At 33.6% G+C, this 17,552-nt stretch overlaps 1 protein-coding gene across 1 annotated transcript in view; it reads right to left on the minus strand.

The window, feature by feature from the left end:
* Positions 1-4,414: 4,414 nt before the first annotated feature.
* Positions 4,415-17,552, minus strand: part of LOC106876134 (vesicular integral-membrane protein VIP36) — a 35,304-nt gene continuing 22,166 nt past the window's right edge. The window contains exons 4-9 of the mRNA XM_014924553.2: positions 16,948-17,030; positions 15,227-15,388; positions 11,475-11,589; positions 9,369-9,421; positions 9,220-9,277; positions 4,415-6,920 (exon numbers count right to left, since the gene is read on the minus strand). Of these exons, the coding sequence (XP_014780039.1) occupies positions 6,775-6,920; positions 9,220-9,277; positions 9,369-9,421; positions 11,475-11,589; positions 15,227-15,388; positions 16,948-17,030 (617 nt within the window). The 3' untranslated portion in view covers positions 4,415-6,774. The remainder of the gene's footprint in view (positions 6,921-9,219; positions 9,278-9,368; positions 9,422-11,474; positions 11,590-15,226; positions 15,389-16,947; positions 17,031-17,552) is intronic.

A 17,552-nucleotide genomic window follows, 5' to 3' on the forward strand; every position in this document is an offset into this window, starting at 1 on the left:
TTAACACACCAAGCAAAATGCTTAGCATCATTTCATCTGTATTTACATTGAGTCCTTTTGGGGTAGATAAAATAAGTACCAGTTAGGCACTGGGGTCAATCTTATCGACCTATTCCACTCCCAAAATTGCTAGTCTTGTATCAAAATTTGAAAGCAATATTCATTATAGTTTATGAAGTTCTAAAAAAAGTTTGAGAGTGATTGTCTATGGGAGCTTTAATATGCAAATAAATTGATTAGCATAGTAGAAGCTAAATTGTAGGAAAGTGACAAGACACAAATCATGGTTGAAAGCTAAACAAAGAAGACTGTATGAAGCATGAGCATTAAATGTGGAAGATCTGTAGTGAAAAAAGAGCCAATTATGATCAGTTGTATGTGTAACACAAGGCAAGAACACAATTGGACATTAACAACATCAGTCCAAATGTAGAGGAAAGATTGAAGTAGCAAATGCCAAGTTAAAAAGTGATGAAGAAAACTGTAAAAAGTTGTATAATAAGCTCGCTGGACACTGGTCCTATAAGAATACAGACCAAGATAATAAACAATGTGCTTTCAAACAGAACCATATACACAATGCCAGAATGGAAGAAAGACATTAAATGATACCAACATATTGTTATATTTGGAGATGGTTATCTTTTGCCAGTTAAACACAGACACTATTTATTTCATCTTCACTTTAGCTTTATTATTATTATTATAATTAAGGCAGTGAGCTGGCAGAATCGTTAGCAAGCTGGGCGAAATGCTTAGCAATATTTCATCTGTCACTACATTCCGAGTTCAAATTCCGCCAAGGTTGACTTTGTCTTTCATCCTTTCGGGGATCGATAAATTAAGTACCAGTGAAACACTGGGTTGATGTAATCAACTAGTCCCCTCCCTCATAAATTTCAGGTTTTGTGCCTTTAGTAGAAAGGATTATTATTATTAGTTTATTTGTCTGTAAAGTGAAGGAAAAATAATAATAAAGCTAAAATGAAGATCAAATAAATAGGGCATGTGTTTAATTGGCAAAATATGACCATCCCCAAATATAACAATATCTATTTTAACACATTTTCAAATCAAGAATCTTGCAAAACAAATACATAAACAATACAAATATACTCATGAAACAAACAAACCACAGTAGCTGGATGGATACACTGTCAGCTCATTGACATTCAGCTGTGACCATCAATGATGCTCACGATGCAGATTAACCAAATTAAATTCACTTTGATATGGCAGTGGTAGAATGGATCAAAATAGTCATGGTATGTTACAATCATAAATGTGGAGTGAGAGTTATTGTGGTATGGTTCTCATAGCCTAGGATCATGGTATGTCTTGAACGTAAAAGAAACTTGCTAAATATAAAGAGCTCCAAATCCTTTCAAGAGCATGATGCACCAGCCCATGATATATGTTTGCAATTAGATACATTAAACCAAGAAATAGTTTAGATACAATCACAATATAAAATCTTCAACTATTAGTTTGACTTCTCCTCAATTTAGTAAGCTACTACTTTAACTAGTACAATAAATATTGATTTCAAATTTTGGCCAAAGGCCAGCAAATTCAGGGAAGGGATAAGTAGATTACACCAACCCCTAGCACTCAACTGGTACTTATTTTATCGACCCTGAAAGTATGATAGGCAAAGTCAACTTTTGCGGAATTTGAACTCAGAATGTAAAAATGGACAAAATGCCACTAAACATTTTACCCAGCATGCTAATGATTCTGCCACACAACTTCAACTGGTCTTTTGATTAATTATTTCAGAACACCATGGACCACTCAAGCAATGAGTTGTTGGCTGAGATGTATCCAGGTGTAGGTAGCTTATCCAGTATTTCCTGAAGGAATTTGTCCAGGTACCGTCTGAAAGTTGTAGGGTCTTTTCTATTTGGATTTCTTTTGGGATAACATTGAAAAGAGAAGGACCATTTGCAGTGACGAAATTGTGTTGCAATGTTCTTATGTGATGTACTCTCAACCTTTGTAGAGGACATGTTACACAGGGGCCTAGTCTTGAGTGAATTGTAAACATAATTCCTATATCATTTGGATAATATTGGTGGAATATTTTCCACATAGTGCAAATAATGTATTGTTCATGGCAGCATTGCAGAGAATAGAGTTTCAGCTGTTTAAGTTGAGCCCAATAATCAAGTCCCGTCATGCCATTTATTTTTTTAGTGATTGATCTTTGTGACACTTCAATCCTCATTATATCTTGTTTTTTGTAGGGGAACCACAATGGGCAGTATTCAAGGTGGGGCCAAACGAATGTGAAGAGAGGGATGATGGTTTCATGATCCTTATATTGAAAAGTTCTGAGATCTATGAGCACATTCTGTAGGCAACATCGATTTTTTTGTTAATGTGCACACTCCAGATAAGGTTGCTGTCAACCGTTACACCTAAATCTCTGATATTATCCGACAGTTCAAGTAGGTCTCTTGACAGTAGTGTATATGGCTGTTTGAGTGTGCCCTCTATTCCAAAATGGATGAGCTCAAATTTTTCTTCATTCAGCTGCATATTGTATTTTTGTGCCCGTTGGGTTACTACGCATAGGTCCAATTGAAGCATCATTCGATCATATGCTCCCTTAATGACTTTCTGAAGCTTAGAGTCATCTGCAAATATTTTAATAGTGCTATGTTCAGTGGAATCTACAATGTCATTGATATAGACAATAAAAAGAAGTGGACTCAGTACACTAGCCTGCAGGAATCTGCTGATGACTTACTAGTTTTGAGTGGATGCCATCAACCACAACATGCTGGGTCCTATTTGTTAGGAAATACTTAATCCACTGAAGTAGCTTTCCACTGACTCCAGCATTGGATAGTTTCTTTAACAGCATGTAGTAGTCAACTTTGTCAAAGGCCTTGCTGAAATCAACGTATATGACATTGGCATTGGAGCCTTCACTTAGTGCATTTAAGATGTCATCAAAATGGTGGAGGAGCAGTGTTAGACAGTCCCATCAGGAAAGCCATGCTGGTTGCAATTTAGAAGATATTGACTATGATAAAGAGATTTTTATATAAAAAGTCTACTTCCTTTTGACTTATCAAAATCCCTAACTCAACATTACTTACTGTAGAAAAAGAAGCACACTAAGATACCTTTGGCATCAAACTGAAGCCATCAATACTCAAACAATCAGCACAATGTAATATACTGTATCAGAGAGACATTTAAATAAAGATCATTTCATGAGAGAAAACCATTAAACTGACACGACAAGAAATACACAAAATGAAAAAGCCAAGAAGCAAAAGTTGCAAATGTCTGTGGGATTTAGCCTAACTCCTGTTTCCTTTGCCCTAACAGATGAAAGAAATCTGTTGCATAAAAGGTTAATCTTTCACAGGTAACTTTTTCCAAAAAAAGGCTGCAATCTATTCTAGATCAATGTAGATGAAACTAAGGAATATTAGAATTAGGACAGTATTTGACACAAACCACAAGAAAGTAATTTATGAGAGATATAAATTCATACATAAAAGAATGTAAAAGAATTATTGCAAGTGATAATAATTTCACTGTAACAAAGCACATGCATTTGAAAAAAGGAAACAAGCATATTCAGGCAATGTTGGCAGTGGAGTAGCAGAAACTGCAAGACACTCAATTACTATATTCTAGGTTCAATTAAATTTACAATCAACCCTCTGGAAGTAAGTACCAGATCTGTGCTGGAGAAAGGTAAGCTTTGTTCCAAGTGATATTAGGACAAACAAATTTTAAATCTTAATCACAGAAGTTTTTGTGATTATTAATACTGGAATTGTTTATGATAAAGGCATAGAGAGGGAGCATCTGCATAGGAGCTCCACAGGCAATAGCAGTCAAATCACTTTCAAATCACATCTTAGAAGGGATACATTGGATACTCTAGTCTTTGATACACTGTCTGAAAGTAAGATGGGAAGGTATAACTGAAACACTTTTGATCACATGTAGGTCTGCTTAATCAGAGCTTACCTGGTGCCAAACAACAACGTTACCCAACCACATTTTATTTCTTCTATGAATTCAAGGCCTTGTGTAGAATACCAGATGATATGCTTCGACATCGTCACCACAATTGGCTTTAAATACTAGTAGTGTTGACTTTCCTTTCCAACAAAGAAGAAATTGGATAAAACAAATACCAGTTGCTTTTCAGTTCTAATCAGTCCTGAATCAAGCAGACCTATCCTCAGAAGCTTGATCAGGACTAACTTAGGGTTAAAAAATAACAACTGTCTATCAAATGTTCTTGATTATAAGAACATTTGATAAACAGTTAAGTGTTATTTTTTAACCCTGAGAGGCTATAATCAGAAATGCACTAAGAATTTGAAAAGGTCTGAAATACCATAAACAAAATGAACTTAGAAAGAAATATTTACAATTATAATATTTTCAAAAATATTTTTTATTTATAAGTATTAAAAAGATGGGCATATTTTCCTTCCAAAATTTAAACATCATATGAAAGACCAAAAACAAATGAGCCAGTTTACGGGGAAAAAAATTTTTTTTTTGATTTCTATTCTTTTCCTTTTTTTTTTAGAAAGCTTATAAAATAAGATTTAAATATTCACATTAAACAAAAGTTAGTCACTCAGAAACTAGGCCCAAGATATGACAGTGTTGAGGTATTTCTTGAATATTCAGAAGGATCATTTACATTTTTCAAAGTTCACTGTAATTTCTTTTTTAAATGGAGGGAAGGGAGACTTGATTTTTTTTTTTATATAAACAAATAGGAATGATGGCAGTTTTGACATAAGTTATTTTATAACACACACACACACAAACCGTGTAAAATTTCACTTAATATCATTGAATTCAAACGCTAATAATAATGATTTCTACCATTAGTACATGGCCATAACATGAAGGGAGGGGTAAGTCAACCTAATCAACTTCAGTACATAAATGATACAAACGTCATTTGAACTAAGACCATAACGAGATGTAACTAACAGTAGAGATAAATTCAAAGTATGGTAACACTTAGAAAGTATAAAATAAAAGTAATTGAAAATTAAGAGCAGTAAGAAAATACATATAACTAGGCTAGTGACATGTGTATGTATTGAATAGTGTTAAAAATGATTTTACAAAAATCCTTAATATTGCCATGCTTCAAAATAATGAATTCAGCAGTATCTACTGTTTGTATAAGCTCAGGAAGTTAACCTTCCTATTGCTTCAAGGTAAAATGCTGCAGTGAATTTTAGGTATGTTTTTATTAATAATTACAACTCATAAATAAATTTGGTAATGAAAAGAAAGTCTTAGTAATTTAAATATTTTAAAAATCTTATAGTCATAATTTTCAAACTGCCAATTTTAGTTAATATCATCAATTTCTTTAGACTAGATAGAAGGCCAGTGTTTCTAAGAAAATCAACCTTGGCAGTATCAAACTCAGAATATAGGAGGAGGAAATTAAATGGCATAAAACATGTCATCTACTAGTTCTGTCATCTTACCATGTTCATTAATATTTCCAAGCTCAAAAGAAAAACCATTTTGGGAAGGGAAATATATTAGACACATTAGACATGATGGTCAATGATTTATCTCTTTAGTGTGTGTTTTTCACACATGCATTTGAATCAAAGATAACAGTGAGACAAATGCCAATTCTGGAAGACAAGTATACAAGCATTGATTGCACAAATTACAGTTTATACTGTAGAAATTATGACAGACATTTGTTTAGATCACAAGACAAACACAAAAGATTTTGTTGCTCACTTTAAAATAAGTACAGTATACTAAAGCAATATACTCTTTAAGTATACAACCTCTGTAATTTTGAAAGCAAGATTTTACACATCTATTTGAGGAAACACAAAGAGATGTAATGTTGGTTCTCTTGAGAGAACAAAAAATCCAGATGCTGGTTGCAGCAGTGCAGAAGTACCTACAAACAAAGCAACTATTCTCACTATCACTATTTGATCTACTATGATATTTATAACCAGTTTTGCCACAAGTTCTATTTCTTTCATGATTACATGCAAGGAAAGAATAAATTCAGTTTTGCTTCAATGACTGCCAATTGCACCAAAGGAAATATTCCGAAATTGAAAATATATTTTGTGTCAGTCTGATTCAAAACTGGAGACAAAATACTTTATCAGTTGCATAAGAAAACAATTTGATTTAGGAAGTTACTGTTTGTATAGTTTCTTGTTTTCAAAGAAATTTATAACTTATTTCTGGTGACCAATTTAGGTATAAATCTAAAGAAATTGATTTATATGGTGATTAAAACATAAAGGAGACATAAGATTCAATGTAAATAAAACAAACACACATTTAAATACTATCATTACCAGACATGCTCTCAACACCTCCTCATCAATACAAAAAACACCTGTCTAGCATGACTAAAGGAAATTTATCAACAAAATCATTTTTGGACAAGGAAAATATAGAAAAGTATAAGACCTACAAAAACAGTGAACTTTGGGAGATCAACAGAAAGAGGTGTGGTAGACAGAGCTCACTGGCTATACTAATTTCTAAAATAAATGGGGATGGGGGTGACTGAGAAAATGAGGACAACAGATTAATAACTTTTGTTATGTGTAATTAACAAGACTTAGCTACCAGTCCTCCATCCCACCTCATACTATCACTCACCATCTCAATAGCACTGTAGACTCCTATCAAATCACTTGATTATGCCCAATAAATTTTACATTTCATATTACATTTTTTTTTTTCAAGTTTATTTTATTTAATTTACATTTCTTTTTAATAAAATCTTTTACGTTTTCCTTCTTGGTGTTTCTGGTAGGCATAGATCAGTACAAAAACACCAATCACAAAACCAATGACAATTATAGTTAGTGTAATTATTTTCCATGCACTCCATGATGCAGGGTTGTCAGCTACATGATCTGAAATGGTAAAAAAAAGAAACAGTCTTTATTGCCACTTTAAGCTCATGACACTTTATGGAGGTAAGAGAACCTCTACAAAAGTCATTCCTACCAATGAAATGCAACTTAAATTGAGTTGCTGAATAATTCTTGAAAAATACAGGATTTATCTACATAATTTCAACTGGAGGGGATATGTTGAATGTGTAAGCCACTGAGAAAGCAAATAAGAGAAGTAACTGTGATTAAAAAAAAACTGATCAAATGTGGAAGAGAACTATTTAGTTCCGTCACAGACATTTTTCTTGTACCAGTGGCATGATAAAATGTACCAAGGCTCAAAAGGATTACACACACAATAACAAATACTAGCAGTTTTCTCTGCTGTTTGAAAGAGAAAGAGGTAAAAGTGATGAGATACTGTGGTAACAGTCATCCAATCCATGCCATCATACGAAGAAAAAAAAAGGGGGGGGGTAAAGTAATGATGATGAATTTCCTCAGGATTTCGGCTTAACACCGTAAAATATAAATCCATGACAGAACATCAGATTATTTGTCATGATCCAAGTCCAAAGGACTACATCAAGGGAGGGTAATTACAAACCATGGTTAGTTTCTCAGGAAAAATTAGATTTTAGAGTGATGCCAGAAAGATAAAAAGGTTCTCCAAAAACAGTTTTGACTTAGAATTGAAAGCAAATTTAATCATAATTTCTGTTTCTATATATACTGATCACATAGACTTGTCAAACTGTATATAATATGCTTTAGTGAGGAGATCTAAGACCAAAACATATCCCTTACTTTCACCAGTTAGTTTTAAAGACAAAATCTAGACATTGTCTACATTACCCCAAAATTCTGATCTATTTTATTGAAGATATGTTTGTTTTTTAGATTTTAAACAATTCATAAGTTTTTTGTTATTCTAGTTGCTTGGTTAAACCTTGGTTCATTGAAGTTTTTAACTCACTATATTACATATGCAAGATCCTCCTATATTTATGTTAAATAAGCAGGACACTTGCTAGAGTATAGATAATGAAGTACAGAAAATTTGACAATTACTTGTCAATTTTTCTGCATGTCCTCTTCAACATATTTTAAACAGTTTACTACAATGGAACATATCAATTTAATATCAATAAAACAACAATGGCTTTCTGTTAACACATAGATTGATTATCATGATATAATCCAATTTAACCTGTTACAATTAGTGAGAAATTCTCAAAAATTTGAGTAGCAGATAAATCAATACAGTCCACAATCCAAGAGGTTGGAAGTTTGAATATCATTACCAGCGCTGTCACAAATAATGCTAAATAGCTTAGCCAACCTATTCATAAATAATAAAGATTTATTATAATTATTGCTACAGGCAACAGAGCTTCAATAGTTTGCAGGGCAGAGCTCATATACAGTCACAAGGACAAAACCAGAAAAACTGGCATTCATATTAAAGATGTCTCAACACATTAGCAACATGAAAACCAGGATAAGTTCCAGCACCTTTCAATAAGGGAAGTAAATCAAATGAAAATACATAAAAGAAAAAACTATAAATTTATAAAAGCTCAAACATAAAAATAGCCAACAAAAATTTATTCAGAATTGAGATTTGCACTCAAAATTTCAGCCAACAGAATATGTTTAAGATTTATAAGAAACCAGTTACATATTTTGTGCTAATGTACATGAGGTTTACAATAGCTAAACTGTGGTGACTTTTCAGGGATTCTCAACCACTTTTTATCTATGGACCTCTTTGATTACAATTTTATTCTGGTGAACCACCATATCCATTCGATGTTTAAAATTAGCTTTACAGAAACTTCTTTCAAAATTTCTGTTTTGTTTTTCACACATTAACTTGTGTAGGCTGAACTATGTAAAATGTTAGAAAAAGAAACCTAGCTGTTTCTTGCAATACATACCAATACATACATCTAAAGCAAAATTTTTTCAGGGGCCCTTAAAATACAATTGTGGATCCCCAATTTACTATTTTATGTGTGCCCCCCCCCCCCCAAATCTTATATGAACCCTGATAGAGATCCACTGCTTTAGATTAAACATATTACACTTCTTAATTCATCTGCCAAGAAAACCGATTCCATTTACTGTTAATGAACATCTGTAAGAATAGCATGATTTCTCCAATAATTTAGCGTAAATGGTAAAAGTTGGTAGAAAAATATTCTGGTTGTAATAAACATAGAAAATGAATGCAAAACAATCAACATAACCTAGGGGTGATGCTTTGAGATACCAACAGATAATTATAACGAAATATTAGAAACAGTAATCTTACCTCTAGGTTGAGCAAAGTAATCTGCAGAAGGAATAATATCTCTAAAATTTGATTCATCCTGAGGAAGAAAAATGTTACAAATTAACATTACAATGTCACTGATAAAGAAAATTAAATTTTGAAACACGAAATGTCAAGAAATTACTTACCACTTCAGGAGACTCCAATTCATAAAATTTGACTGATAAGATATCATGATTATCTGGAAAAAAATTTCAAAGGAGATATTAATTTTTGACAGAGCATGGGGGTTACTGTAAAAAGAGATTTAAACTCCTGACAAGCACAAATCATTCTCCATTTTTGACTCACTATTAGAGCCATTTCACTTTCTTTATTAATACTGAGGAAAAACACAATTGTCATAGCACAATTTTGTTTTAACTAAAATACAGAACTTTGTACCCAGACAAAAGAAACCTATAAATATTTAGAGAGAATCAATACAATGCAGTGTGATCAGAATTTTAAAAAAAACAAAATTATCATTATGGAGAGGAATGTGAAGTAGACTAATCCATTCCTTTTACTTCAATCACTATTAATTTTTATCACTGCAAATTGAATTAAACACTGTCACATTAGCAGACATATTTCAAAATAAAGCACACTACAAATGTGTTCCAAATGATATTCAAAATAACCATTACTATAGAAATATTGAATCTCTTATTTTGAACACAATTTGCCAAAATAGATGGGCAAAGGCATGTTGACAGGTAGATCTAATTTAAGAGATTTAAAAATAGTCAAGTAAAAGAAAGTATTGTAAAAGTATTTCTTTTTAATTTAATCAGCAAAATTAATGTATCAAACCAAACATTGAAGAATAAATTTACTTATCAGACAACAGTAGCAATTAGTAATTGTGAAAAAATAAACAAAATGTGCTTTTGATATGTTATCAGAATTTACTGTGAATAGACATGTAAGCCAAACAATTTATTAGCAATACAATAAAATTAAAATTAAATTGACCTCTACAAACTATTTACATAGAAGAACCAATAGAGAAAGAATCAGGAAGCAATGGGTAAATTCACAAGAGTGTGAGAAGATGACAGAAGGTGACAGCTGGGAGTAGGAGTTTATGTAGAGAATGGTGAACAAGGCTGGAAGCATGACTGATGGTAAATCTGAGTTTGGTGGGGAATATGAAAGAGATAAAAGTGACCCAAGGAAATAATGACAGTACAGAAAGGACTGAGACCAGCAGTATAATAAAACTGTAAACAGAGAAATACTGATGCAATGTGTTGGGTGGTGGGTAAAGGAGAAGTATAAAAGAAGAGGGTGAAAGACAGAAACATTCAATGATACAGATGGAAGACAGAGAGGCACATATAGTGAGTGACAAACAAAGCAGGAGGGTGCAATCAATGGCAGATATGAAAGGGTGTTAAGAATGAGATATGGCAGTCTTTCCAAGCCTACCTCACTTTTCCACCATCATGTCACCTTCAGTTTGGATGGAACTTTGCACTGGTTAGATTAAGTCTGTAGCCCTCTGTAGGTTGTCTCGTCTGAACTGTCAATTGGCTTCTATGCTATACATCTCTACCTTCTCCTCTTTATCAAATGCTTCAACTAGTACTTCTCTAAATTTCTTACTGTTCACTAATTCTTTAAGCTTCCACATCCTCCTCTTCCAGGTTGGTTTGTGACCGAGTCACAAACCACTAATCCATGTTGGATTGTACATTCTTCACCAAGGTAGAACTTTACATTTATCTATCTATCCATCCATCCATCTGTCCATCCTGTTTTCTGGTGAAAATGCAATCAATCCAGCTTATATGCCAACCAACCGGATAGACAATCAGGTAGCTGGTAAGTTTTCTGAAGTTTGTGCTGCAGATCATCAAGTCATTTGCATCACAGAACTCCATCAGCCTTGAGCACTCATTCCTGTCGTTAGACATTTACACACACATACACACACACAAAGAAATCAAAAGCTAAGAAAAAGAATGTTACACTCAAAAAGATCTGTCTAGACTGAAGAATTGTGAACAGAATGATACATGGCGAAAAAGGTACAGCAAATCAACTGAGAAAAAACAATTAGTAAAACACAGTTGACTGAGAACTGAATATTTCAAGTCAATATCAAGATTTGTAAACTAACCTACCTTCATCAAACATACGAAGATAAATCACAGTGAATGTAATTTGGCAGGAGAAAAAAGTCATTTGTTACATCAGATCAATTATACAAACTGATAATTGTATAAATAAAATAGGAACAAACTTACCTGCCAATTCCCCAGTGGCAGCTGATATTCCAATATAATAACCTGTTGGTAAATGTACCCCATTTACTGTAAAGCATTCTTTCCAAACATTTTTGTTATCAATATCTATATATACCTGCAATGAAGAGGTGTTTGTTTAATGTTGATCAACTCAAGGTTTTACTCTCAAGTAAAACTGAATAATGAATATCAAATGTATTTTTAAAAACATTGAAAGAGAAACACCTAACAAGGTATGAAAGAGATTATTTTCACCAACATGGCATCTCCTAAACTCATTATTTCAATTACTGTAACTAATTAGCAAAGCAACGAGTTTGAAGAAACAAAAGAATGATTTACAGTGTACAAAATTTAGTTACATTCCTTTGAGTTCAAATACAACATGGATTAACCTGAAACTTCATCTTTCTGAGGTCAATAAATCCAATAGTAACACGACTAACTATAACTGCTTACCTACAAAAATTATCTTCAAGCCTTGTCAAAGACATCTGTTACTAACATTAAAATGAAAAAGTTGACAGAAATTATAGAGTACAGATTTAAACTCTTTTATAGTATTTTAGTTTCCAATATTCACTATTTTAAACCCCACTGAAATAAACTTAGTCTTTCATCTTTTAGAGAAAGACATTGATAAATGAAGTACCTGTAATACCCTGAAATTCAATAGAAGTAATTTAGCCAAGAATAAAAAAATTGGTACTATACCTAGTCAAAAATATCATACTATGGAAAAATCTCAGCTTTATTTTGCTGGATATGATGAAAAGTGTCAGCAGCTCACAGCCAGCAGACTTAGGTGACACTTGTTTACTGATCATGCTTTAAGAACCCTGCAGAGAACTCCTGAAGTTCCAACCAATGGTGATTTTTATAGATGTTCTATCTTTACATTTGTTCCAATCTTTTTTAGCCATATTGGTAGTTGGATATTGGCTACCAACATGGCTCAGAGAGATTGGAATGAATGTACAGATAGAACTACAAAAAAATTATTATTATTATTCATTTAATGTCTGTTTTCCATGCTGGCACAGGCTGAACAGTTTAACATGGAGCTAACCAGCTGGGAGCTGTCCAGGCTCCAGTTGTCTGTTGTTGTATGGTTTCTATGGCTGGATGCCCTTCCTAATGTCAACCACTTTACAGAGTGTGCTGGGTGCTTTTTACATGTTACTGGCATGGGTGCATTCTACATGGCACCGGCACCTGTACAGGACAAGCCTGTATGGATGGATGACAGTGATTTTACTTAGTATGACATGTCTTCTCAAGTATAAATCACCACATCTCCTGGTCCCTTGTCATTTCTTCAGTGAGACTCAGCATCTGATGATCCTTTCTCACCACTTCATCCAATATCTTCCTGGGTCTACCCCTTCCACAGGTTCCCTCCACAATTAGATCTCAGCACTTCTTTGTGCAGCTGTTCTCATCATGAAGGCACATGATTCAGTGGTCAGAGCATCGTTCACAATTATGAGGCAGTGAGTTCAATACCTAGACCCCGTTGTGTGTTGTGTTCTTGAGTAAGACACTTTATTTCACATTTCTCCAGTTCACTCAGATGTAGAAATGAGATGCAACGTCACTGGTGCTAAGTTGTATCAGCTTTTGCCTTCCCCTTGGATAACATCGGCAGTGTGGAGAGAGGAGGCTGATATGCATGGGAAACTGCTGGTTTTCTATGAATAACCTTGCCCAGACTTGTACCTCGGAGGGAACTTTCTAGGTGCAATCCATTGGTTATTCATGATTGAAAGGGGTTTTTACTCTGTCCCCATCAATACGCATCACATGACCAAACCAGCAATCTTCTCTCTGATGCCTCATCTGATGCCTCCTATATCCAGTTTTCCTCTAAAATCACTTAGACGTCCTCCATACATGCTGACATTATCCATCCAGTAGAGCATGCTAGCTTCATTTCTTTCAAGCTTTTGCAAGTCCTTTGTAGTCAAAGCTCATGTTTCACTGTCATGTATTATAGCTGTACATGCACAGGCATCATACAATTTTCACTTTCAGGGAGAGGCCTCTGGCACAAAGCCAGCAATTTGGGGGGAGTGAGTAAGTCAATTACATCAACCCCAGTACTCAACTGGTACATCCCAAAAGGATGAAAGGCAAAGTAGACCTATTATCATCATCAATTCTCTGGATCGATTGGTATCAACTAATCCCCTCCTCTCAGAACTGCTAGCCTTGTACCTAAATCAGAAACCGTCATTACTGTAGTTATTACTAGCACAGTTGCATAAGCAAATTCAATTTGCTTGTGTGACATTCCTAGCAACTGTCTTAATTCTCCCGAGGCTGTTCTTTAAGTATTTTTCTTAGATATTCTAGATTGTGGTCAGAGATGGATGATTTTTATTTCTAGTCTGTCAGCTAATTAAGTCACTTCAAGTATTAACATTCTCTAGTAATGTAAAACACAGTAAATACTAATGTTGATTCACTGAGATCATGCATTTGCTTCAGAAATCTCCTTCTCTCCACACTTGAACTATTTCAAATAGTTTATTGACATTAAGATAGAGACATTTCTGTTTAATCCACTTTGAGTAGAAAGACATACTAAAGTTTTCCAGTTTTTCCCTTCAGCTTGCTTTATATTGCATGGCTACTTCCTCTGGGTTGAACAATTCTACCTCAGAATAACAACTGGTTAAATGTTGAAATAACTAAATTCATGAATGTACAGATATAGCTGAAAGTCATAAGGTTCATTGAAACCCATCAACAATTTATATACCACCTGAGTGCTACACTTTGCCTCAAAGACAAAGGCACTTCTACCTAGTGGAGCTTGACTTAGAATTATTTTTACAATACTTGAAATTTAGGTTGCTAGAGTATCTTTGAAAGAGTGCTTTTGTGCCGTCTGCCCAAAACTATACAAGCTAAATTTATTACTATAAAAGAGATTAAGGAAATCAAAATGAGAAATCACACACTGATAACTCTTCTAACAGTAATTAACATAACAGCAATTGATCCAACTGGGTATCAGATGAAAGAAACAACTCTTCTGAGATTACCTCCATTCAAAAGTTTTCATTTAGAAATTTTTTCTTCCTAATTTTGAATAATGAAATAATTTCAGAATGTTCTCAAATGAAAGAGCTCATCTGAAATCAAGAGCATATCTCAAAGAATTATTATAACAAATTATCATAGATGTAAATTTGTGAGCTTAGTAATGACACTGTAATCCAGACTAAAATTTGATCCCAAAATAAATTTGTCTAGAATCAGTGTCTGTAATAATACAGAAATTGAACTAAGAAACTGATCTTTAGTGGTTGTCATTTAGCAATTGCAATAACAAGCAGCCTGTTTGGCACAGCAAACTTCATTTGCTCAGCATAGCATTTGGCTCGATAATCTTACCTTTACCGTTGACATGTTGCCCCAAAATCTAACTCCTAAATTGTATAGTTGTTGTAGATTTGATTGCAATATTGAGCAAGTGTGCTGGCTTCAGACACTACCAGGCTGCCTTCGTATAGAGAGTGGGCAGTAAAACTCTCATAAAATATCCTAAGTGCACACTACTTTTCACACAAGTCCCAAAACTGAATGAAAAAGGGTATTATCTAGAATATAAAACAAACTGGTTATACCTAATTATATCTGTCTACCAGAGATCTTTTTTAAGCTGAAGCTAAGTGGAATTAACAACAAAACAATAGCTACAGAATATTTTAGGAAACATAAAAATAAAATTTTAAGTTACTTACAAATAATATGCCATCAATATATCGTATAGAAATATGGGTGTCATGGTCTTTATTTCTAAACTGAGCTTCACAACCAGAAAGTTCTGTATGGGTGCCATCAGCATCGTGGTCATACGAAAGAGAGCCATTATTTACCATGGCTGATATATAGGGATGGGCATGCTGTTAATAGAATATACAGAATAAATTGATGTGTAGGTTTTTTTTCTTTTAAACTGTTCATTGCATAATAATAATTTGAGCATAAAAGATAAATAAAAAAAATCCAAACAAATTTTAGCTTCACATGTTTTTGATGTCAAAAATGTCAGCATTGTTCATCAGAAAATGACCAGAAAACATGTTTATAAAGAAGAGTTGTTTGCTTGATACTTCTCATGTGTCGATTCTGCCCATAAGAAAGGAACAAATAATACAAGGTGGCTGCAGGTCAGAACACTCGGGCAACACTTGGGTGCATTGCTAGTAAACCATAAATACGTAGCTTCCTAGCTTTATACATTTGGCTACTTGGAGGCGCAATGGCCCAGTGGTTAGGGCAGCGGACTCGTGGTCATAGGATCGCGGTTTCGATTCCCAGACCGGGCGTTGTGAGTGTTTATTGAGCGAAAACACCTAAAGCTCCACAAGGCTCCGGCAGGGGATGGTGGCGAACCCTGCTGTACTCTCTCACTCTTACTTCCTGTTTCTGTTGTGCCTGTAATTCAAAGGGTCAGCCTTGTCACACTGTGTCACGCTGAATATCCCTGAGAACTACGTTAAGGGTACATGTGTCTGTGGAGTGCTCAGCCACTTGCACGTTAATTTCATGAGCAGGCTGTTCCGTTGATCGGATCGACTGGAACCCTCGACATCATAAGCGACGGAGTGCCAACAACATTTGGCTACTATTTTGCATTTTTCTTCTTTTAACAACAAATTACATCAAATATTTTCTTAAATATTCCTGGAATCAGTAGAAAGATTAAAATTTGCATAAATTTATTTTTCCTAAATATTTTCTACACTTATAACAGAGTAAGGTGCAATATAAACTGACAAGTGTCATGCAGAACTAAAGTAAAAAAAGGGCTTTCATTAAGTAAATGCAATTAAAATGAAGGATTAACTACCCTAATATGTAGCTCAATGAAAGAAACTGTTCACTTAGCCAGAAGCAGGGAAATTAGAACAGATGGAAAAAAAACAAATAATGATTATTATAGTGAAGAAGATATAGCAACACATTGGGTAGAAGTTTAAAATAAAGTTTTCATGAAGGGTAACTAGGATTTTCTTCTAATTATGACCTATTTCGTCAGTCCTTAAAAATGTAGAGAAGTTATCTGAAATAAGTTTCACATTAATTTTTTTTAATGTTTTACTCTTACTATTATTTTTTTAACCAATTTTACTTTGGTTCTATCAAATCAGATATCACAAAATTCATGCAAAAGTCTAAATCAAAGTAGAATAGAAAATAAAATATACAAATAAAGAAATTTTTATGCCAGTATAAAATAGTTTCTTATTTATTGATAGTGGTAGAATATAGAACTAAACAGAATTAGTGCTAAAACAAAGTCATAATACAGTGTCAGTCATTTTCACCATTCTATAGGAATAACATATTAATCAATGACAATAAATATGCTTTTCTAAATTCTAGTACTAAGCTGGGGAAATAAGAAAAAAAAGCTTAAGTCAAGTGTTTTAGAATATAGAAAAATCTTAATTCTTACATTATGTGGTCCATTATGGTTGCTATAAGTATCAAGAAAAATTGCTAGCCCAGAGAAAAAATCACGGTTTCCAAATACAGGACCTAAATGAAAGAGAAAAGAAACAAAAATTCAGAAGAAACATTAATACCTAGTTACAATTTTAAACCTTTTAAAACCTCTACTTCAATATCTTTTCTTCCCAATATTCCTAAAAATATTATCAAGGAAATCTAAGATTTTTTTTCTAAGAGGCAGTAACATAAATGATGCCATTCCATCAAATTAGGAGATATCTCAAATTCAACACCAATGTATTTTAATTAATTAAGCTCATATAATACTTCAATCAAATCTTCTACATTTCCATATACACTTTAATTCCAACTTCTCTTCAACCCAGCCTTCTTTATTTCCTCCTAGAATGGCTCAAGGTATCTGTTAAACACATCTGGTCAGGCAATCACTCAAACTCTACCTAATCAGCTGATTGGTCCTAAACTTGCTGTAAACAAACTCTCAAATGACTGAAACTGATCTCTTTACACAAAATGTCCCATATACACGCACACATAATTATATTGGGACAGTACTATTCATAGACAAACCCAAATTATAGTGGATAC

Source organism: Octopus bimaculoides, chromosome 14 (assembly GCF_001194135.2).
Source record: "Octopus bimaculoides isolate UCB-OBI-ISO-001 chromosome 14, ASM119413v2, whole genome shotgun sequence".
Classification (NCBI taxonomy): Eukaryota; Metazoa; Mollusca; class Cephalopoda; order Octopoda; family Octopodidae; genus Octopus; species Octopus bimaculoides.